The sequence below is a fragment of the Acipenser ruthenus genome, chromosome 4 (genome assembly GCF_902713425.1).
Source record: "Acipenser ruthenus chromosome 4, fAciRut3.2 maternal haplotype, whole genome shotgun sequence".
Lineage (NCBI taxonomy): Eukaryota > Metazoa > Chordata > Actinopteri > Acipenseriformes > Acipenseridae > Acipenser > Acipenser ruthenus.
In genome coordinates this window covers 16,029,249-16,055,862 of record NC_081192.1, presented here as the reverse complement: position 1 = coordinate 16,055,862, position 26,614 = coordinate 16,029,249, and the positions used below count along the sequence as shown (strand labels likewise).

The window sequence follows — 26,614 nt, the reverse complement described above, 5'->3', positions numbered from 1 at the left end:
CGCTTGGAGTCTTAGCGCAGATATCTGGAAGATGATTACAGTACTTTGTTGCTGCATATTTATTGAATTCATAGAGTCATATATATGTCAGTTACAAGTTCTAATAAACCAGCATATTAAACCATGTTTTTTGGGGGCTGGGGGCAGGCCTGACTTCAGTATTTTTGCAGACATAAATCTAGATGACATTTTAAATTAAAAGTGTTTCCTCATCAGAATCTATTTTAAAATGCTGCCAAACATCTCAGTCACTTTGAAGCCAACATGTTGATTAAATAATGTCAGATTCGAAAACCATGAGCTGCAGTTCTACGCAGATGTGATGATTTGCCACTTCCAGCCGACAAAGGTAACAATGGGAGTAACAGGAAAATAATACATTAAAAAGTTGAATGTCTCTTAATACATTGTTTTATTTCTACATTGTGTCTAATTGTATAATACATTAGTCTGAGTGATGCAAAAACACTTTATTCAGCTTATTTGTCAAAGTAAAAAAAAAAAAACGTGTGTAATAATGGAATGTCCTGTTCCCTTGGCTGCACAAATGTATTCGTTATTTGTATGACAAAAACAGCTGAAGGAATTGATAAAAAAAAAAAAAAACTGATCATAACCAACTTACGTGTTACAATGTTTTGGGTTTTTTTTTGTCTGTGATAACACTGTGATATCAATTTTTTATTTTTTTTTGGTTCCTGGTTCCCCAAATGTAGTCTCCCATCATGTGGAGCTGGTTGAAGAACTACGGCACAATGGGCTGTAGGATGTCCCTCAAAGTCCATATCCTTGATGCTCATCTTGATAAATTCAAGGAGAACATGGGAGCGTACTCGGAGGAGCAAGGCGAGCGCTTCCACCAGGATATACTGGACTTTGAACGCTGCTACCAAGGACAGTATAACGAGAACATGATGGGAGACTACATTTGGGGGCTGATTTGTGAAAGTGATTTACAGTATAATAGTAAATCTCGAAAAACTACTCACTTCTAAATCTTTTGTAGTCATTTTTGTATTATTTTAGTATAAATACATGTTAATTTGGATTCATATGTTGTTTTTTTCTGACTTTATGTGAACGAAAAGACACAAATCCGCCCGTTTTCTCATTGGAAATAGGTAAATTTCAAAATATCACTGTCCTGGTCACAAAAGCAAAGTTTGTGGGGAATAATAGCCATTTTCTATACTTTTGAGGCATAAGCAATTAGGAAATAACACTTACTACCCAGGAACAAAAATTGTGTTACATAGTGTAATATATTTTTACAAGCTACCATTATTGTAAAACACATCTGTGCAAAATACATTCAATTTAATAGAACATATTTAATAAAACAAACAATATAATTACAAATGATACTGTATAACACAATTATGTATTTTCTTATTAAAACTGCATTTGACCAAGAAATGGCAACATTCAAATGCTGGAGTTACTTTAGATTATTAGCAAGCAGTACAGTGAGACACAAGTACAAGGTTGTATGACAAACAAAACATACACCATATCTTTTGTGTGGAGCAGTGTGGAGTAGTGGTTAGGGCTCTGGACTCTTGACTGGAGGGTTCAATTCCTGGTGGGGGACACTGCTGCTATACCCTTGAGCAAGGTACTTTACCTAGATTGCTCCAGTAAAAAAAAAAACCCAACTGTATAAATGGGTAATTGTATGTAAAAAATAATGTGATATCTTGTAACAATTGTAAGTCGCCCTGGATAAGGGCGTCTGCTGAGAAATAAATAATAATAATCTTTCCCACTGTTTCAAGATACTGTTGGCCAACATTTCGAAAAACACTAAGCTGCCATGGTTTGTATAGTGGTTCCCAATGCAGTTGGTCTGATCATTTGTTTAGTGGTTCAGAATGCAGTTGGTCTGGTAATTTATATTTTCTAGTGTTGACAGGATTGTGATTCAATTTGAGGCTGTATAGACTGTCGTTTTGGGCACAGTATCTTTGCAAAGGCTCTTCTAAAACTGCTGTGACAGAGAGGATACAGAAACGGGTTAATGGCTGAATTCAGCCACAAGAGCCAAAAGGTGATTTCGTACCAGTGGTACTGCACGCAGCGTCCACTGCAGGCTGCTCGTATGATCATCAACAGCGTATAAGGAGCCCAACATATGCCAAAAATGCACACTATGATGGCGAGAGACTTTGCAATTTTCTTATCCCTGGACAGTCTGAAATGTGGGGTGAGTTTCTGTGACACAGTGTCGAACCGACCATCTGATGTCGAAGCGTTGACATTTATGCACTTTAAAGTGCATGACCCCCTCTTCTTTTTTAATGCAAAGGAGGTGTTGCTGGGGCAGCTGGAGGAAGGTCTGTCCTCCTCTTCTATCACCACAACATCAGCCACTGGCGCGCTCTGAGAAGTTTTTCTTGTTTTCACAAAGAACACTGAACCCAGCTGCTCTGCATCTTGTCGGCTTCGCAAGTGGCCGTTTCCTTCTTTCATTGAGTTTAATTTGTTTTGGTTTCTTTTCCTGATGTTCAGGTAGATACTCAAGTTGAAAAAGGTCACACTGATGAAAGGTGCAAAAAACTCAAATGTTGATGCACTAAGCAGGAAATACCAAGTGTGGTAGAACTCAGCGTAGCATTCTTCCCAGGGAACATTGCTTTTTCCTACAATAAACTCCCAGAAGATTATAGCAGGACCATAAAGGAGAAATGCTAACACCCACACAGCAACCATCTTGGTAATAGCATGCTTGGTCGTCGCTTGCTGGGCTCTGTATGTAACCTATAGTTTAAAAAGAAAGAAAGAAAGAAAGAAAGAAAGTCAAATATAAAAATGTTGCAAACATAGTAAGGAAGCTCAATTGAAAAAACTTGGCTTTTTGTGTGAATTCAGATTTGAAAACCACGCCCCTCCTGTACAAATGACAAATACATATTCAGTATATTTTGGAGTATATCATAAAACTTCAATTCATTGCTGAGTCTCCAATACGCGCCGGGTCTGCTGGCAAATATTGTAAATAAACACGTCTCTATTAAACGCTGGGTCTCTGTCATTGCCATTGAAGCTGAGGAAGATGAGGAGGAGCTTGAGCGTAATGACAGCGATGAAAGTGACTCTCAGGATTAATAAATAATAATAATAGAACACGTAATTTAAGGTGGGCCTACATGTAATGCTTATTTGTTTAATGCAGTTATTATGTTTGTAACAGGGGAGATCTGGACTAACTATGGCACATGCGTGGTACTGCAGGAAGAGGGCAGCAGTCTCATAGGATCCGCCTGTCAGTCATGGCAATGACACAGAGAGGTGGGGAAGAGGGTGTGTGGGCTTTCTCTCTGAGTGGCTGAGAGATGGGCCTTGGGAGATTGCTTGGCCCATAAGAACTGCGCTTGGTTGTGCATTTGTGTGGCCATGTTTGGGAATATGCAGTGACACTGACAGAAGACGTCAGTGTAAAACAAGGACCACACAAGCCCGGCTGGGGGAGACAGCCTGCCTTAAAATAATTTAAAGAAAAATAAAATAAATAATTACGGACCCCAGGGGTCGTGTTTAGCTGTACGGGGAACTCTGGCCACCCCAGTGTATAGGATAACTGAGCGTAGGTCGGAAGCCCATTCTGACCGGCTTAGCGGCAGTGGGGGCACTGCGTAAGCAGCACTTTTGTTTTGTAGCTTTATTACTGTGTTTTATTTTCCTTTTTTCTTTCGCCTTTGGTTTTCATTATTAGTGAGTGCGCCAGTTTGTTTTACTGTTTACCAGTATTGGTAATGTTTTTGGTTTCTTTTTAATCGATCATTCATCCTTGACCATGACACGCTGAGTGACTATGACTGAAGCTATGCACTTAATCACCTAATTAGTGAGACAGTTGATTGAACACTACATATGGAGTGATTTCAGCTGTTGAATTGCAAGCTTGAATAAAAGCAATAAAGAAAATCACAGAAAAAACAATATGCCACGTCAGTCAAGAGAGCAGCGCCTTCGTGCAATCGGCATGTTGGAGGCTGGACTAGGGCAGCGTACTGTGGCTCGCCATCTTGGGTGCTCACAGCCAGCAATTTCAAATCTGCCGAGACGGTATAACCAGACACACTCTGTCAATGACAGACCATGAACTGGGAGAACAAGAGTCACAACACCTGCCCAAGATCGACAGATCATTTTGCAGCATGTCAGTTGTTATTCAGCACAATAAAAAGTCACTGCACCTGCTCTAAAACAGTGTTTGTCATTTTTTGATCACATCTAGTGAATTTTATCCAAATATAAGTGATACGTTTCTTTTGATGCTCAGTATATATACAAGCTATATAAAAATCACTACACAACATTTTCAGGAAGTTGGGTACTTTTTAAGCGAGGCATTTCAGAATGACGTGCTTGTCTTTTTTCTGTCCCATGAGATTCTGGCTCACTCTAAAGCATCACAACGCATTTTTGTCCCAGATGGCTTTCCATAGAGATCACTAATGGTGCGTGCGGATAATCTGGTTTGTTGTCTATTTTTGCTGTCTAAAACTTTTAAGTAGAGACTCAAAAGATGATTCTGTGTTTTATATATATATATATATATATATATATATATATATATATAATCTCACATATCACACAGAGCTCTTTTTCATTTGCCATTTTTTGAAACAGTCGCACAAATTCTGGTGAGGCGGTAAATAAGTGCAAGGTATTTTTGTCATTTGTAGCAAATACGAACATCTGATTTTTGTATCCGAATACATGTCAAAAAATATTTGTTCGAATATTCAGATATTTGTCCCAGCACTAATATATATATATATATATATATATATATATATATATATATATATATATATATATATATATATATATATAATGAAAGTAGAGTCTCTACGGCAATGCAAAAGTTCAAAATTCTTTCAAAAAAGAGTTTCCGCACTAATCACTAAATTAGGTTGACTGCAGTGCAACAACTACTCTCAAACGTCAGATCTTGAAACATTAGACATATCTGTAATGAGTCATAAAAGTTACTCATTCAAAAATGTACAAACGAGTAAACATACACCACACAAAAAGCATATGTAATAAAATAAATATAATAATGATATCATATAAAATAAAACAAATTCAATACAAGTAAGTTACTGTGAGGTCACTCACGTCCTTTAATTTGCAGTAATGTTGAACAGAATCCCTCTTTTAAAGTGCCCTAGTGTTTCTCCTTAAATCTTGCTCAAGTGATCTTGTTTGGGAGCCTATGGTTTTCTATTGAAATTAGAGAGCAAGAAATCAAAAGAAACAAGGCCCCATTCAATTTCATATTCGTTAAAGCTTTGGTTTCTATGTAATGCTGCTGTATCCATTTTTGTGTCACATTAATATCCCTATACAGCATTGATACCCTAAAGAAATAATTCATTTTCCTTCATAAAGTCGAATGAAACCTGCTGAATAATGTTAAGTTGAATTACATATCGTTTTGTAGTTTTCCATATACCGGTACTGACAAATACTACTACTATTATGGCTTCTGGTAGACTTTTGCGATATAATTTTGTAGTTTCTTTGATTACATGTTAACTTTAGTGGAGTTCAGGCGGCGTGAGCCAGGGCTTTGCCCCTTCTTAATTTCACCTGCCTATCATCATAGACTCCCTATTTAACCCTTTGTGGTCCTATGTCGGACCAGGTCCGACATTACAATTTTCCTTTTCTGGTCCGATGTTGGGCCCTGTTCGACATCATCAAAAAGACGTCAAGCACAGGTCTCTAGTCGTTTTTTCTCCGGAAAAAGCTGGGAAAACCTTTCAATGGCCGAGTGAGACCAATAGGAGCCGAGAGAAGCCGAAAAAAAGGGGGTGGATTTGAGCAATACACATAGACCCTGCACCACAGAGATAACACGGACATAAACAAACAAGATAACTGCTTCTGCATCCAGCGCTCAAAGAATACCACAGACATTTGCAGAGTTTTTTGAGATGTTATAGTAATAAAATAAGGATTTGGATCGCATTACTGAGGAGTTTGGAAAATAAAACGAGTGATCAAGAGATGATTTATCAGTATGCACAACTATTATTATTATTATTTATTTATTGCCCTTATCCAGAGCGACTTACAATTGTTACAAGATATCACATTATTTTTACATACAATTACCCATTTATACGGTTGGGTTTTTACTGGAGCAATCTAGGCAAAGTACCTTGCTGAAGGGTACAGCAGCAGTGTCCCCCACCTGGGATTGAACCCATGACCCTCCGGTCAAGAGTCCAGAGCCCTAACCTACTCCACACTGCTGCCCTACTACTCCACACTGCTGACTATGAAGAGGTATGTGAAAAATACAGCGAACAAGGGGTGGGGCGGGGCTGGAGATGCAGTACTGAGTGTCCTGTTGATATGCAGAGCCTTTTAAACCTGTTTTACTGTGAAAAAAATACTTTTAAACAGCGTGTCTAAAATAAACTGCACGTGTGAAAATAAATTGTATCTGATGCGCCTGAGAAGCGCTGAATAAATGGACCGCTAAGGGTTAAACCCAGTCACAGCCCTGCTCTTTCTTTTGTGTTTGCTTTTTGCCCGTATACAGAGAGAGAGAGAGAGAGAGAGAATATTAAATTGATTATCGTGAATGAACCTTGCCTGTCTGACTTCCCTGACTCCATTTTCGACTCCTGAACCTTTGACTACCCGATCCAGCTTTTTCATACGACTTTGACCTTGCAGCACGACTACCTGTCTTATTATCGAACCAAGACCGGGCCCAACACCGAACATGGATTTACTTACCTCTTCTTCTTCCGACCCCGAGAATCCACAGAACATCCCGATCCCTCCAGCGGCATCTCCTTCCATTGCTTCATCCCTTCACCCAGAGCATTCCAAGCCGCGTTGTTCCAAAAGGAAACGCCGGCAGGATTCCTTCTCTGCCCAGCTCTTCTTTAAGGACTGGCCCGTCACTAGATTATTATAAGCTTTATTTGATAAAAGGATCCTAATCCGATCCGGAAGCGATCATACCACATTATTTCAATTTTTGTGCTAGTCTGTCAGCAGAGCCGATTTTCTCCACTCACCGCCCCGCCCCTGCTCGCTCAGCAGCACCAGCTCCAGCTGCATACGTCACCACCCCAGAGCCACCTGCAAGTATAGCAGAAGCCCAGCAGCTACCTTCAGCTGGACACTATGGCAGAGCGGCACCAAAAAATCATGGATGATATGAAGCACTTTATGCTGCAGTTTGCAAATGTCTTGTCTGCAATCACTTCTCATTTAGATGGAAAAGACAATCACTCCAGCACTGTTGCAGTTCCTCCTTCCGCCTCTCATGTGCCAATCTCCGCCCCCACCTTCACCGCATATTCCGTTTCCGCAGCTTCTTTTCTCGCTCCAGCCCAGGGAGCTTCGGCTCCGGCCCCGGTCCCATCTGTCAGCCTTCCAAGGTACAACCTGGCTACAGTATCCACTTCAGCACCATGTTCTATGAATACCACAAAACCTTCTCTGCAAAAGCAACCGCTATCTTGGCCAACGATAATCATATTGTTGATTGGTCAGCCCCCAATATCGCATTTTCAGCTATGTCAGGGTGAACGCATGCAGGGTATACGCATCCACTGCGCACTCATCTGACCTGTGCCCAAAAGTGGCAATGGCAATGGCAACCCCATCCACATCAACCACCACCCCCCGAGATTCAGCAACCGCATCTCACCTCCAATTCTTGCCTTTCTCCCCCCGACCGATCCTAAAGACAAATATGGCCGTCCCATTAAATATTCTGGAAGAGTCTCTAATTCAAGCCGAGGTGGACAAAGGATTCATGGCCGGCCCCTTCCCAGCTCCACCGTTCTCCATCTTCAGGATTAGCCCCTCCGGAATAGCAAAATATTGGGAAAAAAACACCTAATCATTGATCTTTCCTCCCCAAGAGGCAGTTCCACTTCCAATCTCAATGCCCTAATCCCCCACGATCAATTCTTCCTTCATTACATTACAGTTTCTGACACTATTAAATCCATTAAAACAGCAGGCCAAGGTGCCTGGCTCGCAAAAGTGGATATTTCAGAAGCTTTTAAAGTCATGCCTATCCATCTCTCCCTCTACCACCTGTTCTGGATCTGCTGGAATGTTAAATACTATTTCACCACCCAACTTACCTTCTGCTGCCGCAGCAGCCCTAAAATATTCGACACCTTGTCCGAAGCCGTCTGCTGGATCCTTCTCAACACATACCAAGGCGACTTTCTTCTTATATTCCCCCCTTTGAACCCTCCCTGCTTAAGCAATCGGCAATCTGCGATCTGTTTTCTTCAGTAGGTGTGCCACTCTCTGAAGATAAAACCATTGGCCCAGCAACCCGACTAGAATTCCTCGGAATCACCCTGGATACCATCACATTCGAAGCCAGCCTCCCACTCGACAAACTGGAGCACATTCGTCAGCTCATTAACAATTTCTAAGTATCAAAATCAATCTCTAAACGCAACCTGTCAACTTCGCAATTCGCAGTATTCCCCAAGGCAGAACATTCAAATCTCACCTTCTCACGCTCGCCTCAGCAGCAAAAAAACCTGAATTCTCATGTCAAAATATCCTCAGAAGCAAGGAAAGATATCAGAATGTGGTCCACTTTGCTGCAATACTGGAACGGCCTCTTGTTATTCTACAATGATTTCACCTCAGCCCCTCATGATCTATCTCTATTTACTGACGCTTCATCCATAGGATTCGGGGGGGGGGGGGGGGGTCAACCGTGTCAACCGTGCACATCATCAATAAAGGCAGATCACCCCCCCCCCCCCCCCCGCCCCCCATCATGCAACTACTTCACCATTTAGCCTGGATATCAGTTTCCCATAATTTGATATAATTTGATTATCCAAGCTCGCCATCTTCCAGGCATCTACAATAATGCAGCTGACGCTTTATCTATAGGTAGTCAAGTTCCGCAGCCTGGTTCCAGCAGCAGTTCCATCCCCCCTCCAAGTCCCGCTGTTCCAGCAGCTCATCTTCAATTTAACCCAACCCTCTTCAACCTCCTCCTATTGGCAAGAACCTATATGTTAGCAGCCCTCTGTCCATCCACCCGCTCCTCTTACGCAACAGGCTGGGCAACTTTTTGCACCTTCAGTGCTCAGATCAGGATATCCCCCACCCCCTTTAATGAAAACTGGATCATAGCTTTCATCGTTCACGCTCTGGACACACTGCATTTATCTCCAACCTCTATAAAAACCTACATTTCAGGAATTCAATTCCACTTCCGCAGCATGTCCATCCCTTCGCCTACCCTCCATCCTAGCAGTACGTCTGACACTCCAAGGAATCACCAAGATCCTCCCCCCTGCATCTCCTTCCAGACTTCCCATAACCACGATATCCCCAAAACCCTGATATCAATTCTCAGGTCAGAATGTTTCAATCCATTCGACAACATTGTCATGGAAGCAATGTGCCTAACCGCCTTCATTGGATTTTTGAAAAGTTCAGAATTCACAGTCCCCTCATCATCCAGTTTCTCAGCCACAGGCATCCGCTTCTGCGACTTCTCTCTAGCTCCAGATCAACATTACATTCTGTTCCTAAGAGCATCCAAGACAGACCAACTCTGCCAAGGTCAATTAATCCAAATATCAAAGGCAGACTCTCCTCTCTGCCCTTTCTCCAATCTAATTAAGTTCATATTTATTAAAAGACCATTCAGTTCCTTAGACCTCCTCTTCATTGATTGCTCCAAAAATATAATTACCAGACCCTGGTTCTCTTCTCACCTCTCTGCTCTTGTCACCAGTGCAGGTCTTTCTCCCCAATTCTACACCATACACTCCTTCAGGATTGGCACAGCATCTTCAGCAGCCAGAGCCCGCATCAGCCATCACCTGATCAAGACCATAGGGCGCTGGTCCTCTTCAGCAGTCAACTCCTACATCCGATTGCTGCCATCCGATATCACGGTAGCACACCAGTCTATACCTAGCATGCCCGGAGTGGGGACGCCCTCTCTGCCAGGACCACCAGAGAGGGGTTTTCCTCTATGCCAACACATGGCCGACACATAACTCCTTCCCTTAAACCATCTATTTTAGGTACTTTTGTTTGTCATTATTTGTCTGTTCTTGCTTTTATGTTATACATTGGCACGCGGTCTTTGTTTGTCTTTGCAGGTGTAGGTTCAGAGGGGAGCCAGTGGTCCATCTTTTGGGGGGATAGTGAGTCTCAACTCCCCGACCTACAGTTCCAGTAACTCCACAGGTTCTTCGTGGGGTCAGAGGGGACGTTACCCTCATACTCTTAGTGCTCGAGTCCCATAATTAACAATAATTGTGTTCCTTCAGATTCTCTTTTGTTCCTTATTTCAAGGCTTCGTATGAGCCGTTCCGTCCTCTGAGGGTCGAACTTGGTCGGTAACTGGGACCCAGTTGCGAGGCTTCGCCTATAATGACTCTCCGAGAAGTCAGAGGACTGTATTTTCAGGGGCCAGGAAGCCGATATGGCTAGCCTCAACTCCATAGGGAAAGCTCTCTCAGTCTGGCCTGTCCTTTTCTCTCTCCCCTGTTCTAGAGGCTCCATTCCTAAGCTGCAAAAACATTCCCTTCCTATCACAGCCCTGGCTCCTGCCCCGTGAAACAATGTTAAATAAAATATTAAAATTATGATCATGTATTTTTTTTTTTTTTTTTTTAATTATGTCTCACTCCTTCTAGGTGATGAAAAACTTTTGAGGCTATCACTTTACTGCCCTAGCTTTGTAGCAGGGACCGATCAATATTAATCATCATATGTTCAGGTTTCTTTCTTAAAACATAACTACTTAGCCTGCATAGTAAATCTTGTCCTGAAAACAAAATACACTCAGCCACAGGGGCGCTGGAACTAGGGGTACTGAGGGTGCGGCAGCTTTGCATGGTTTCCATCATATACAGGGGTTACAGTTTTGTTCAATGGCTTTCAGCACCCCCATTATAAAAACTGTTCCAGCACCTCTGCTCAGCCAACTTAACAGACTACATTTTTTTACGCTGAAAGTGGCAGAACTGGTGCTGAGTACAACAATCGGAAAAGGTTGCATGAGGTTAGTACTGTTTATATCAATACCAGAAGTGATGTGCACTGTCTGTAGCATACTAAGTCCTATATCAGGGAGCTCCACTAGCGGCTCAGTAATCAAGATGTGATGTGATAAATGCATGCACTGGGGTTTCAGTCAGCTCATATTAAATGCTTAGTGAAATCCACATAGTAGTCTGATAAAAGAATGTTGTGAAACTTTTTTCACACATTGTCCTCCAAAAAAGATGACCTATTGGTTTTATTGATCATTTGGTGGTCATTGCAGTCTTCAGACATGAAATAATATTATTATTATTATTATTATTATTATTATTATTATTATTACTTAATATTATTAACTAATACTGTATGTGTGCATGTACAGTACTTTACCAGCCAATTGAGCATAGGCTGTTGGATTGTGGGATGAGAACAAAGGTATTATTATTCAACAATATACTTTTTTTTTATTTGATATCCTTTGTGGACATTTATATTAACCACAAAGCATAGCTCATATTTTTTTATTTGAAACCAATTCACCAATTCGGAGTGAACAGAGAGTCCAGCTGTCATTGACACAGATGGTAGTTTGCTGAATGGTTTCAAACTATGTCCCTGAAGAAAAGTGTGCAAATTGCAAATACAGCCTGGCCAATCAACACACCCCAAAACAGAAAGGTAGAGGTACAGTACTGAGGATTATATAAAACTACAAATAGATACTGTATGATGGGAATCTAACACGACCATGGAGATGAATGAGAAGATGAATATCGTGTTAACAATAAAATGAAATCCATGAAATAAGACTTTTCATTTACGTTGTAAATTCACATTGCTTTCCAGCAGCCAGGACAAGAAAAAGGCTCTATTTTGTGAGTTGAATGCACCCTCTATACATACGGCTACATCATAGCACGTTTCAAAGCTTGAAGTCTTCAGTAATTGTTGCTAAGCAACACGTAATTGTTGCTAAGCAACACGTACCATGCAGCAATCAGTAAATGTATATAAGAATGGCTATATTCCTTATAGATTTTACAGAAGGCACTATGGTAATGCCAATGTCTAAATACTGGACCATTGCAGTATAATCTTCCTTTGAGACCCCTGGTTCAGTATAGAGTTAATCGTAGTTATTTTAATTACAAATCACCAGGTTACAGAAGATTAATTTGGAGGTCTTATTCGGAATTTAAAATCAATTATGTACAACCTTTGGTTGTTATAGCTATCCACATGTTCTTAAATAGTTGAAAGGGTTAAATGGGCTGCAAACTTACTGTAATCATTAAATAAACAGTCCTAAATTTAAAAAAAATAAAAAATAAATAATGCCTTCAAACGTTATAGGGCCCAACAATTATACCTAGTACAGTACCTAGTTAAGTCTACAACCCAGGTTGTTTTATTATACCGTAAGTGAAAAGGTAATAACATGTAACAGAGGTAACAGAGCATACAATTTCAAAAGACAACATTTTAAAGATAATGACAACAAGATCAGACTTACAGCTCTAGTAACAGAAAGGAAGCGGTCATAGCTTATCAGGACTATATTGAAGACTGAAGCAGTACATAGGAGGTAATCCATCACCAACCAGAGCTTGCAAAGGCCTCTCCCAAACATCCATCGCCCAGTCAGTATATAAGGGATGTATACTGGGATGCAGAAGGCACCTATAAAAAAAAAGAAAAAAAAGAAAAACAGCACTTACTAATAAAAAAAAAAAAAAATCTTGTTGTTCTAATTCATGAAATACAGTTCAACTTCCAGTTCTAAACACTTTGTTTTATCAATACTGTTCTCAAACCCATCTAGTTCGTTCAAACATGATGTAATCTAAGCAACAAACACTATCTCGGTTTTTGACTGTTCGAAAGAAATACAAGACACCGAAGAGGTCAGGGGTCAAGTTTTGTATTTAATTCTTGTGAGGCCCTTCACAGTCAATTTACTAGTGGATGTTTTTTCTTGTTTGAATCAGAATCGCCATTTTACACACAGAATTTTGGCTAATTAAGCCAGAAGATCGCATATATTTAAGATAAGGGAGAAACATTTAGTAAAATATGGCTGTATAAACAAGGAAGTTGATGTTTTATGTAGATGTTAACGACTTTTTTGAGCAGTTTTGTGTATTATGGTTTGAACCAGTTCAGGCAGACGGAGCAAATTTGCTCATGTAAAAAAAAAAAAAAAAAAAGAAAAAAAAAGTTCTGGTCAAAAAGTTATCGATCAACTAACTTCCCTAACTTTCTTGTACTAACTTCACCAAATTACTGTTAAAAACGAATAACACCACTGGGGAACCAACAGGAAATCACAAGTTTTCTTTGCCAAGTTTTCTTGTTTTTTTAATACAAAATAAATAAATAATTCAAAAATATATTATTGATTATTTTCTCCTGGGAAATAGGCATTGGCTTTACACAACTAAGTTCAAGAAAAATTAAACAGCTGATTAAAATATTGAAATGATTTCTCCTGATATTAGTTTTGCAAGTATAACACTGAACTAGTTAGTCACAGAGAAAAGTATTGGCACCCTACGCTTATTATACCATGACTCAAGGTAACAGATTAAGGACAAGCATTTACTAAACTTTAACCACTTTTTATATAACAAAAAGCAAAATGATCTTCCCGGTCTGACCATGCCAAAGCACACAACAGGATTTAAAACCAAATTACAATTTTGCAGCAAGTACATAACATAAAAAAACCCTCTGGGATCAGTGGTCTTACATTTTAATCTTTTTTTTTTTTTAAAGGGGTAAATAAGTCACTTGGTATTGAAAACAAAACGTGAATCAAGATACTTATGTTGGTTTACTTTTATTTTGAAGAGTGTACCAAACCCCCTTAAGCCTTTGCGGTCCTATGTCGGACCTGGTCCGACATTGCAATTATTCCTAACCGGTCCATCAAAAAAACGCAAAAAATGGGTTTCTAGTTGTTTTTTCTCCGGAAAAAGCCGAGAAAACCATTCAATGGGAGCGACAGGAGCCGAGACAAGTCGAAAACAAAAACAAAAAAAAAGGGCGTATCTCATGATTAGTCATAGTTGCCCCTGGCATCAGATAGGGGCGGTCATAAGGAAACAAGCTGGCTGATACTGCATCAGCACACAGAGAATATCACAGACATTTGCAGAGCTTTTTTGAGATGTTATAGTAATAAAATAATGACTTGGATCGCATTATTGAGGAGTTTGGTGATAAAACGAGTGATCAGGAGATGATTGATCGGTATGTATGACTATTATTATTATTTATTTCTTAGCATAGGTGAAAGCTATAGCGAACGAAAGGGTGGGGCGGGGCTGGAGATGCCTGTTTGACTGTGGAAAAAAAATACTTTTAAACAGCACGTCTAAAAATAACTGCGAGTGTGAAAAAAAATTGGACCTGACACGCACTTAATAAATGGACTGCAAAGGGCTAATAACTCCTGATATATTGGGTGCCAATACTTTTGTCAGAGACTGTATTACTATATTAGGGTACAATACCCAACAGACAGCAAAATACACTTGAACATGTTAATTGTTTGATACAATAATAAAAAAAGTATAGATTGAAATGGAAAAGTTTTACATTCTTTCTGTTATGACACTAGAAAACTCAGATGACCTTCGGATTAAAACAAATAACACTAATAACTGACATGTTCAAAATATGGTATGATTCGCCAAATATTTTGGATGCAAATATTTATGGCTTTACAGTATTTTGTTTAAATATAGCTGATACAGCATAAGTAAATAACTAAATAACATAAAATGTTTTTGAAGTTCATACCTAAAGTTTTTTCTTTCTTTTGTAGTTCAGCCATTTTATCTTGTTGTTATGAGTGGAGGTGGAGGGCGTAGCAAGCCCTACAGACCCAGCACAGGTTTAAAATAAATAAAATAAAAAAAAGATCAACAGAAATACAGCAGAGATGAATGAAGACAACCGGAGATGGAGACAAGAGCGGGGGCTGCCAGAACCGGAGCCTTCGGAACTACAGCGGGTGCTGGCGAGAGAGGTGTGTACGGCACCGAAGCGAGAGGGGCAGCCTACTGAGTGAGAAGGGCAGCCGACGGAGCGAGAGGTACCACCACCAGCTACAGAGAGGGGGGAAAAGGTGAGGAGCCCACCACCACCACAGCCCTGACCACCACCCCAGCGATCTGGTCCAGTGCCACTGGGTATGGTCCCTTGCCCCTTGCTCCTGGACACCCTAGACCTGGAGTCTGCACCATCGGCCACAGTTCTTCCCCTGGTTCCCTACTCCGCTCTCCCTGAACACCAATACGTCGCTGGGTTGCTGCCAGACGTCGCTAATGCTCCCCGTTTGCTGCTTCGCTCCTCCTGGGTGATCGGACATTGCTGCGCCAGTCTCCAGTTGCAAACCTTTGCCCGCTGCTGCATCCTTCTGTTCCCTGGCCATCGCTCCAGTCACCCCTGTCCTACCTGGTGGCACCGGAAGAGGAACTGACCCTCCCTCAAGTGTGCCCAAGGAAGAGGGCGAAGTTGGGACTTGAGGGAGGATCTGTGACAGACTGGGGGGGGGGGGGGGGGGGAGAGAAAAAAAAAATGTAGTCCAGGAGGGGCCAAAAGACTACATCCCCCAGGATGCCACAGGAGGTAGCCAGCATGAGAGTCAACTGGCTCCAGTCTGTAATGGTTATCACCTACCTGTGATTAGCAGGCAGGTATATAGGAGATCAGAAATGTTTGTTCTGGGCAGTCTCCAGTCTAGGTGAAGAGTGAGGCTGTTGGTTGTCAAGAGATCTGTGGAGTTCCTCAAAGGTAGTGTGGAAAACCTTTGTGTGTGTGTGTGACAACAGAAAAAAAAAACTGTCCAGTTTGGTAGTTTAGAGAAACGCATAAGTTCAGTTTGTACTCCGTGTGGGAGTTAGGTTTTTGTTTCTGTTTCATTTGTTTTGTTTTATTTTATGAATTTAATCAATCCTGCGTGAAAGTGCTGAAAACTCCCAATTCTTGTGTCTGGGTCCCGTTTTTAAAAGGGCAAACGAACCCGAGTGAGTAACATCTTTCACTTATATATATATATATATATATATATATATATATATATATATATATATATACAGTGCTCCCTCGCTATAATGCGGGTCTCGGGACACGCACAATATAAGTGTTATAACTGAAGAGCGTTATAAATGGGGGGGGGGGGGGGGGGGGGGGGGGGGGGGGTGCTGCGGGACACATCACAACACACATCTGACTAAAATACAAAATAAAATAACTCCTTCTCTATAATGCACGTATAGTGAAGCATGTAATTAACGCTATATTTTTTACAAAAGAAAAAAGGTAACATTCCCACTTGTGGATCATTGTAATGAGCAGTTTTTAAACTATAAGTAGCCTGGCTAAACAGTGGTCGGGAGTTCAGTTCAAAGCGACAGACAAGCAAACCAAGTGCGAGAAAGAGAGCGGGTCGAGCGAGTGGAAGAGGAATGGGCTCGCCCAAGGGTTCGGCTGCCGGAGCGGGGCTGAAGCGAAGCTGAAGCGTCTCGACTCCCGGAGAAAGCCGCAGCTCCTCTCGCAGCAAAAAAGTAAATACATTAGGAAAGATAACTACGTAATAGGCCTACTATTTATTTAGTTATAAAACTAATGCTGAATAAGATGTCTGTGTTATAAAGTGCTAGCGCAGCTTTTCTTCAGTTCAGATACTGTATCAAAAGGAAGAGACAGAAAAAGTTAGACTTAGAAGTTGTTTAGAGTTTTAACAACACCGGTACTGTATTTACTGTAGAAATATTGCATGAATCACTAGTATTGGGAATAGGGGGACATGCTGTAGGAGCGGTATATCTGTGGCGCGTTATAACCGAGAGCCTTATAGCGAGGGAGTACTCTGTGTGTGTGTGTGTATATATATATATATATATATATATATATATATATATATATATATATATATATATATATATATATATATAGATAGATAGATAGATAGATAGATAGATAGATATAATAATAAACCATAGTTTATGTTTTATTTGTTTTTACTGTAAAGGTTATGATACATTACATTGATCACATGCAGATCAATGTGATGTAAAGCATCCAGAGATGATAAATAACAAAGGCAAGAAAAGAATCAACATTACAATTAAACACTAATAAAAAAAACACACAAATATATTTTAGTTTTTACTGTTTGACAGGCACGCACGATGTGATAGGCGACTCTCCTCTGACTGTATCATCAGCTGGAAAAAAACACACATGTTAGTCAGCTAATAAAAATGTAGAATACATAATAGCTTTTCAGAATACTTATATCAGTAAAGGTAAACGAATCATACAAATCAGCTATATCCAGTTCCCTGGCAATAGACTGCCCGATGTTTTCCATCATTGCCGTGTCTATAATTGTTGTGTCCTTTATATTGTACAGCTCTGGGTATTTTGATGCTGCAAGAATGACCTTTTCTTCCGCTATTGTTTACTGAAGGCACAAAAGGAAAGCTGCTCCTCATTGGTCAGTTCCCTACCTGCCGCGCGACAAAATCGCAAAAATAGACACACTCATATTTTTTTCGCATCGCTTCTGTGTCGTTTTAGTGTCATCCGTCGCATCGAAGACAATGTGAACGTCTCATATAAAAAATACATGTTTTATTTTACACATTTTACACATTCGCTTGCGATTTGTAGAGGCCTTAAGAGTCAACAGAGTAAAAACAAAAACATATTTTTTAGTTTTTTATTGGTATTTAATCGTAATGTTTATACTTGTTTGTATTGCTTTTGTTATTTATCACCTCTGGATGCTTTACGTTACATTGATCTGCCTGTGATTAAATACATAACCTTTACAGTACATATAAATTCATAAAATATGGTTTATTTACAATATATAATGGTAATTAAACCATACATATGCGTGTGAGTATGTCTAATATGCTTTACATATTTACTCTTTTTGTCTCTTTATACTAACACATAACCGATAGTGGCGTTGTTTTGTATTTTTTTTAACCTGTATTAATAATGTTAATAATCATTTGTTTATATATATATATATATATATATATATATATATATATATATATATATATATATATATATATATATATATATATATATATATATACAATTAATGTTATTTAAACTGTGTCAAACCACTGAAAAAAATGTAAACAATTGTTAGGCTATTTCAAACTTGTGCTGGCTGCACTTAACTGTGTAACTGGCTTCTATATTTCAATCCCTCATTGCAAACCTATACAATTCATTAAAAAATATTCTCAAAAATGTTAATTGTCTATTTAATTTAATAAATGCATAGTAAAAGCATGTGCGATGGGGTATTGCAAAACTACAAAAACAACAATTAATAATGAATAGAGCCCAATGTACATGTTTTATTGATGCTGTAATTAATTTATATAGTAACCAAACAAAAACATACACAGCCAAAATGTTTGTTCTTTGTTTTGTTTGCTGTTTCATTTGTAGCCCATTTAACAGAGAGGGTGGAGGAAGACAGACACCTCTGTTACATCGACAGCCAGCACAAAGGCCATCAGTGACACCAAGTGCTATAAGGAGTTGGTGACAGCTCCTTGATCACGCAACAGTCGGTTTAAATATGCTTAACAGGGAGTTGAGGATGCTATATATATGTAGCACAGGTGAGTTCAAAGTTTGGAGAAATCTAAAATATAAAAGTAAAAACAATTGCTATATTTGTTTTGGGGTTAGGGTTCATTTTTGTTTCTTTTGGCCATCGTGCCGTTTATTTTGGGGTCTCAGTGTTTTGTTTGATTAAATCATTTTGTTTGATAAATCCATGCATCAGCGCTTCACTCACCAGACCGTTGTCTCTGCATTTCCTGGTCTGTGATGTCACCACACAAGCTATCCGTGAGATATGGTGTCAAGAAGTGGGAAACACCGCCTTCACATTACACGGGCCAGGAACACTACTCCAGGTACACAGTGGGTTTTTTTAAGAGGATTTTTTGTGGGGTTTTTTTTGAGAGTGGAGAAGATGGACCAGGAAATGGATGTCTGTTTCACCTGACTAAAAGGGGAGGAGTGGTGCTTTAACATCAGGGAAGTCAGGCATGTATCACCCGACTACCACACCCCACACCAGGAGGTGGAAGGGGCTGCCGGAATGGGGCTAAGTGAGGCACCAGGCACGAAGAAAAAAAAGAGGAGAAGCGGCCGTCCCCGAAAGAAGGGGAAGAAGCCGGCACAAGCTCCAAGCGCTCACAAGGGAGGAGACTGAGAGTCCAGCATGCACGACCATCCAACGCCCTCGATTGAGATATGGGACTGGCTGCTGAACCCTAAGGTGGACCTTATGGAGACCATCCTGATGGTGATCGACCTGCTGTGGGCCAGCGATGTGAAGCCTGCGAAGACCAACATCGCCCAGCATCCCTCCCAGCCATCACAGACATGGTATGCAACTACCTGGCTGCAGATATAAGCTTCTAATCCCATCAGGAGCTCCACTAGCAGTAGGCACGTCCACGCCACAGCCGCACCAGTCCCCAGCGACTCAAGAAGAGCCACACCAGTCCCTAGCGACCGAAGGAGAGCCGAACCAGTCCGTAGCGGCCAAGGGAGAGCTGCATCAGTCCCCTGCGACCGAAGGAGAGCGCACCAGTCCCCAGTGATAGAGGGAGACTACCTGCTGCTCCGGCCTCCACCACCTGGGGGAGACTACCTGCTGCTCCCGCCTCTGCCGTCAGGTACAGTTGGGGGGGCATGCTATTATGGTACACAATTTAAATCAATATATATATAAAAAGGTGCTCCCTGATCTGTCTCGCAGTAGCGGCAACTGGACTGTCACCCAGTGTTCCCTAAAAGCCTCATATTCCTTGAAAGCTTGTGTCCTCTGGAAGGTCAATACGACATCCATTTCATATGGCAATATTGTGAAAAACACAACATGCCACGAAAGAAATCGATGACCTGAGGACTGTATTGTAGTGTACTACCTGACTGAGCCAAACATCTAAAAGGCATTTTTAACATACAAATGTGTGCTCAAAGACAGATTGACCAGAGGTGATGGTTCGATATACCTTCGGTTGCAAATGATGTCGTAAGCCACAAATACAATGCCCTGCTCGCTTCACTAAAGCTGCCGTAACATACTGTAGCACTGGCTAATACCTGCAGAAGCACCTACAGTGCTCTCAAAGGAACCAGTGGCAAACAAGTTGGTGTAGCAATGAGTTATATCTTCCCATATCTTGTTGCAGATCTGCCTGCAGATATGAGAGTAAAAAAGAGACGTGCGTTCGGAAAACTATTGTGGTATCTCCTTCTTCTCTCCCTTCGATGCAGGAATGCTGATGTATATTTAATTCTCTCTAAAAACAAACAAACACAAAATGAATAAATATTCGATTTATAAAATACAAATATAGATATGTATATATACTTACGTTTTGTCTTTATGTTCCTCTTCTCTTGTTTCTCCACGTTTCACTTCCTTCTACCCCCGGCGGCGATGATTGCGCTCTGAATAAGCCTGCCTGAGACGTCTCTTTCAAAATGCAAACGCAGCACCAGTGACATGCGGTGACTTTTTAGCAAGGCATGCAACAACTTTTAGATGACAGATAAAAACATTTTCTTATAATGTAGTCTACTAATAGCGATTCAGTAAACCTGATACCACAGATCCATTCACAACTGTACACCGCGTCATTAAAATAACTCTTTTCCTGCTTTTCTGGAAGTACTTAATACTTGCAATTTTGTTTTTATAATTTCTGTTTTTGTTGAAACGTCTATTGCACTAAACGGATTAGTCAACAAACTTTTCACAGAGTTTTCCATTTTGATTTTGAGGTCAAGAGTTTGCGCACCACTCAGTGTTCAGTCAAGGAGGAGTCAATTCTACAGTTACATGCCTTACCTATGTTTTCCAGTGCACGGCCACCAGAAAGTGAGGCTAGGGGTCAGGGCTGGTAGGGGTCAGGGCTGGTTGGGGTCAGGGCTGGTAGGTGTCGGCGTTGCATACATAGACGACACACCACTGTGCAGCACCCAGCTCCGGGTTTGTGCCGTATCAAAATCACTTCACAATGAAATGTTAATGACACCACGCATCAAAACTTATGCAACACTGGCGCTAGTGCTAGACCTAAAAGACAGCGCAAGGCATGTTTCCAAAATTGCATTCCTTTGAGCTCCAAAAATCATGCCCAACAACCTTTGCGATTGCAACACTACTTAGCGACGTCATGAAAATCGAGGCCCCTAGCCTCTATAGACGCTGTATTTGTGTATAATATAATCAAATTCTGATTTTATACAAGTATTAATGATTGTTGTATACTTTAGTATTCTGTTTTCTTTAGCTATAACTGAGATTTGTCTATATTAGACAATTTAGAGACATTTCTATAACTGGAGTTTCAAATTCATGATAAATGTAAACTAAAAGCATAAAAATAAATCTACAATAGATAAAACCAAAAAAACAAAGTTTTATTAAGATATGAGATGAAAGTATTTTTAAAAAGCATTAATAGCAAGAAGTTAAACTTTCCCTTTTTTTTAATTTTCACTATTACCTATATAAATTTATGTACAGCGTTTGTCCGACCACAAAACTACTAAAGGCAGAATTTCGTGAGGCAAACAGACTCAGACACGTCCAGCTTTTTCGATGCAGAAATGGAAGTTTTTTAGTCTTTTCACGAAATTTGTTCTATTTTTCTGTTCTTGCATCATAGCTGACCGTGATTTGGTTATGTTGTTTGTGCTTTATAATGATTTTTTTTTTCAGTCAAAAAGTTCCAAGTAGTATTTATATTATATTGCAGCCTGCACGGGGATAGGGGTCAGTGCTGGTGGGTGACACAATCTAAACATGAAGACATAAGCCCGACATCTGCTCCTGCAAATGAGCGCGGCTCTTTTGTACAACAGTATCGGCGCTATGCTTCAAAACAGGAGGGCTCGGGTTCACGCCTCCGCCTGTGAGAAGTGAACTGAGGTTCTCCACAATATGTAATAAACTAAATATTAATAATATTACTATGGGTGATATATATATATATATATATATATATATATATATATATATATATATATATATATATATATAAAGAAATCTCGCAATACAGTACAGCCCGTCGTAAATAGAGGCTACTGTAGTTTGTCAGTATTGCAAGTACAGTTGATCTTTATCTTAGATTACACAGAATCAACAGTACAGCTACGACCAGTGAGTGCAACACCCTATAAAATTAACTAATTTTGCTTCATAAAGTCGAATGAAACCTGCTGAATAATGTTACGTTAACATATTGAATTACATACAATACCGCTTTGTAGTTTTCCATATACTTAACGAAAAACTGACTAAAATTGAAAGATTTGACATTTCAAAATCTAACATGAAATACTGCACTACTGTTATGATTTATGATACGGTGTCGCAATGTCATTTTGTAGTTTCTTTGATTATGTTCATATATTTATTTTTTTCTAAATTATGTCTCAATCCTAAAATTTTAGTTGATGCAAAATTTTTGGACCTAACTGCACCTGCGGCCACCGCCATGTTTCACCGTGTGGAAGACCCGAGCAGACCGTGCTGTTCGACCGAACAAGCGGAACACGTTCCACGGGAGGAAGGTGCATCGGTTTCCCCAAATCAGATGGTCCAGTTCTGTTTGGTCTCAAGAAATTACGCCTTCAATACATCAACATGCATTTTAGTCTCTCCCTCCTGGTATACCTTAACGTTTTGCACGTCACCCACCCATTGCACTGCATGAAATATATATATATATATATATATATATATATATATATATATATATATATATATATATATATATATATATATATATATATATATTGTACAGTAGATACCAACACAAAATTAAGCAAATGGGACTAGGAAAATATGTACACCACAGACAATAAGTGACTTACCTACTAAGAAGTCTGAAATTGCCAAATTAAGGAAGAAGTAATTGCTTTGGTTTCTAAGGCTCTTATCCACAATAAAAGCCAGAATAACCAGAGCATTCCCCAACACTGTGACTGTAACCAATATGACCATAAGGACAGCCAATATCACCGTGATACAGCCAGAGAACGAAGCTGCTGTATCCCCGTTTACCTTCGAGGAATCACCGACAGCGGAAGACATCGTGCTTATGTTAAAACCAGTGAAACTCTCTCCCATTGTAATTTCATTAAAAGAAATGCCTTTAAATGTCAAAACATAGTTTGCTGTTCGTAAATTCAAACAGTTTGTCACGGGGTGCATGAAACACCTTGCGCGTTGACTCCACTGCACTGTTTAAGTTGTCTGTTCAGGCTTAGAGTTTTCTTTCACAATAAAGTAAAACAGTCATCTTCAGGATAAAAAAAATATATAACAAAGTATTTAATAAGCCAATATCCAGGAAAACCACAAAGTTCTTCGCATAACTTACGAAAAATCTACCCTTTCTAAGTATTTCATATTTCACATTTCGCCGACTAACTTGATGCACCTGTGCGGTTTTACATTCACGGAAATTCTTCCTTATACGTTGCACAGGTTGCAGTTGAAGTTGTGCAGGTAGAACGTTTACACAACCAAGTATCTGTTACCCGAAAAATAAAATAAAGCGAGCCCCTGTGCAGAAGAGCTGTGCTGTCACAAAGCCAAGCTGCTGATGTGATGACGGTCTCTAGCCTTAAAGCAACGCTGCTTTTCTTTTTTGTGAAGTGGGATTTGCAATTGTCCTCCTTCTCCAGCAGGCTATTCTCCTCTCTGCTTGTTCTGCTTTCCTTTTTGACTATTTATCTCGTCAGTCTGGCAGATTAGTACCCGGTGCATTTTTTTTTTTTTTTTTGTATATGGACGTTTCTAAAATATATACAAGTACAGTTCATTTAAATGGTGATTATTGCACTGTTGCATCAACTTAACCAAATAATCAGATGGAAACAAGAATGGTTTGTTAAGAAAGGGCTGTTTTATGAATAGATTTTAAAACATGTATGTTGCTTGGATTTAAGGGAAATTAAGACTGACTGAGAGCTACATTCAGATCTATAATGGAAACAATGATTTCAAAATGGATGAGGCTATGGTAAGATCCTACACTTTCAACTACAGTACCACATTAAAGCCACACTAAATGTTATTAAAACGTACATTTAAACTGGGGTCTGTCTGCAGGTTGTTTCATGTAGACTATAGGAGTCAAAACAATGTTGCATACATTAAATGCACTGTTCCATAGATTAATTAGATTTGTTACACTATCCTAACACATCACTGTAAGCTTTATGCCAAAACTGGACGTGTATCTCTTGAAACTGTGTGGTTCTATACCTGTTACATTTTTGTTTGCATGTTAAAAGAGGCTATACACCACTGTTAAATGAACAAGATTAAAAATATATATTTGACAAAAACAACTTCAATAAAGAAAAGTACATTAATTGTGTTCAATCATATTTTACGTGATAATACACTGCAGACAGATTGTATTGCAAATGTACAAAACAGTACAGACTAAGCTGCACCAAAATCTGTGTTTCAGAGACAGCAGTATTGATAAGCTTACCATATATCATATAGACAGTGCTAATCACTGAAACCTAGAAACCATCTATTCATTAAAGGCTGCTTGCTAAACTGCACCAACTAGAATCATAGGTCTGTTGTTCTATTACTACTTTTTAATCAACTATTTTAATGTCTGATGTTGGGACATGTGTATGAATGTGATATTGGCAATATGGCTACTATATCATTGGAAATCTGCAGCAAGGTTCTCTAGAATAGCCCATGTTGTCATAATTTTGTTCAGTCTTGAAAATAGCAGCACCTATCTATCTGTCTGTAATATCTGTAGTCCTGTCCATAGTGACAACATATAACAACAGTGGCATGTGTTTACAATTGCATTTTTTTTTAAATCCAAATCATGTATTTATTTATTTTCCCATCCCACTGTCATCATTGACAACTCAGTTGTTCCAAGTTTATTCACAATTAGCTAAAGTATGGATCTATTGGTCATGACAGGCGAAAATGTTCAATTCAATCTTTCAGTGACAACTGAACTTTAGGGAAATCAAACACGTCACTGTTCTTGCAGTCTAGCCCAGTTGCACCTTTCAAAAATACTTACGAACTTAGAAAATGTGAATTTAAGCTTACGATTCTGTGCAAAGTGTTTTTATTTGGGGCATTTGCTGCTGTACCCTTGAGCAAGGTACTTTACCTAGATTGCTCCAGTAAAAACCCAACTGTATAAATGGGTAATTGTATGTAAAAATAAAGTGTAAAAATAATGTAATTGTATGTAAAAATAATGTGATATCTTGTAACAATTGTAACTCGCCCTGGATAAGGGCATCTGCTAAGAAATAAATAATAATAATACTTTTGTTGTTGCAAAAATATGAAATCAAGTGAAAATAATCTTGGTTGGACATAAAACACAGGAGCTAAAACCCTAGCTCTTCACTACTGGTATTTATTTTTGAGTTCATTGCTCAGAGAGCAAATGCCTGTAATGTAATGTTCATTCTCCCTTAAATGAGTTCTTGGCAAAGCAAGCTGTGCAGTGTCTGGTAAATTTCTTTCTTTAGAAAAACTGCTAGCTTGTGTGACTTCAGCAAATGATAACAGCAAATGATGAAAAAAAAACAAAAAACTTTATGAACCTTGATTAATGTCTTTAAGCTTCCCCAACTTGTTTCTGATTTGTCTTCCTCCAACCCACTACCCTGTTATGTATTTTATATGTTTTCATATTAATGTTGTTATTTTTTCCAGATTTAATACTTCACTGAATTATTTTAGAAAATTGATGAAAAAAGCAAGCTAGTTTTATTACACTGAAGTGAAATGACTGCAAAAGCAATTAACAAAAAGATATGTAGCAACATGTTCAGTATCACTTGTGATTTCACTCTTGGCAATTGAAAGTCTTGGATCCCTATAACTATTTTTATAAATTGCTGTCAGCAGGCCAACACATTGTACTGTATTTCTGTTTTAGTATAACTTTTACCAACTTGAATTACTTACCATCATATCTTTTTTTTGAACGATAAGTAACACATTCCAATAATGTGTTCATCAAATATGAAAAAAAGATCCATGCCATGTATTTCATGAAATTATGACTTATAATGTTCCAACTGCTTTTCTCATCTCTTTGTGCTGCCTACATGCCACAAGATGTAATGCCGGCTTTTAAATTTTCCTTGTGAGCTTTGCTTTGACCTCTACAAGTTATTTTGGGGGCTTTAGTGTTGTGACTTATTTTATGGTTTTGCATGTATTTTGAGATTTGTAGTTGTTTTTTTTTTGGATCTTACTCTTGAAATTTATTTTTTGGGGCACTATTAAAAAATAGATTTATTAGGGGGCTCCAGAGTGGCGCATCCGGTAAAGGCACGCCGCGTGGAGTGCAGGATGTGCCCTATAGCCTGGATGTCACCAATTCAAGTCCAGGCTACTCCACTGTCAACCGTGGACAGGAGCTCCCAGGGGGCGGTACACAATTGGCCAAGCTCCACCCGGGGAGGCTTTAGGTCAGCCAGGGTGTCCTCG

At 39.5% G+C, this 26,614-nt stretch overlaps 1 protein-coding gene across 1 annotated transcript; it reads right to left on the bottom strand.

Moving 5' to 3' along the window:
- Positions 1-335: 335 nt before the first annotated feature.
- Positions 336-23,751, bottom strand: LOC117399388 (histamine H3 receptor). Its single transcript, XM_033998500.2, has 3 exons — positions 22,978-23,751; positions 12,542-12,708; positions 336-2,757 (listed from the first exon to the last, which is right to left on the bottom strand). Exons 1-3 carry the CDS (start codon positions 23,315-23,317, stop codon positions 1,900-1,902), a joined length of 1,365 nt encoding a protein of 454 aa, XP_033854391.2. The 5' UTR covers positions 23,318-23,751; the 3' UTR covers positions 336-1,899.
- Between the last annotated feature and the right edge of the window lie 2,863 nt (positions 23,752-26,614).

What these genes read in the sequence shown, in the direction of transcription:
- LOC117399388 (XM_033998500.2), bottom strand. Translation starts at nt 23,317, where the DNA reads ATGCACCCCGTGACAAACTGTTTGAATTTACGAACAGCAAACTATGTT. An exon ending in AATTTCAGACTTCTTAGTAG is followed by an intron (nt 12,709 to 22,977) that starts GTAAGTCACTTA and finishes TTTTTTTTATAG; the next exon opens with GTGCCTTCTGCATCCCAGTA. An exon ending in TCCTTTCTGTTACTAGAGCT is followed by an intron (nt 2,758 to 12,541) that starts GTAAGTCTGATC and finishes TTTAAACTATAG; the next exon opens with GTTACATACAGAGCCCAGCA.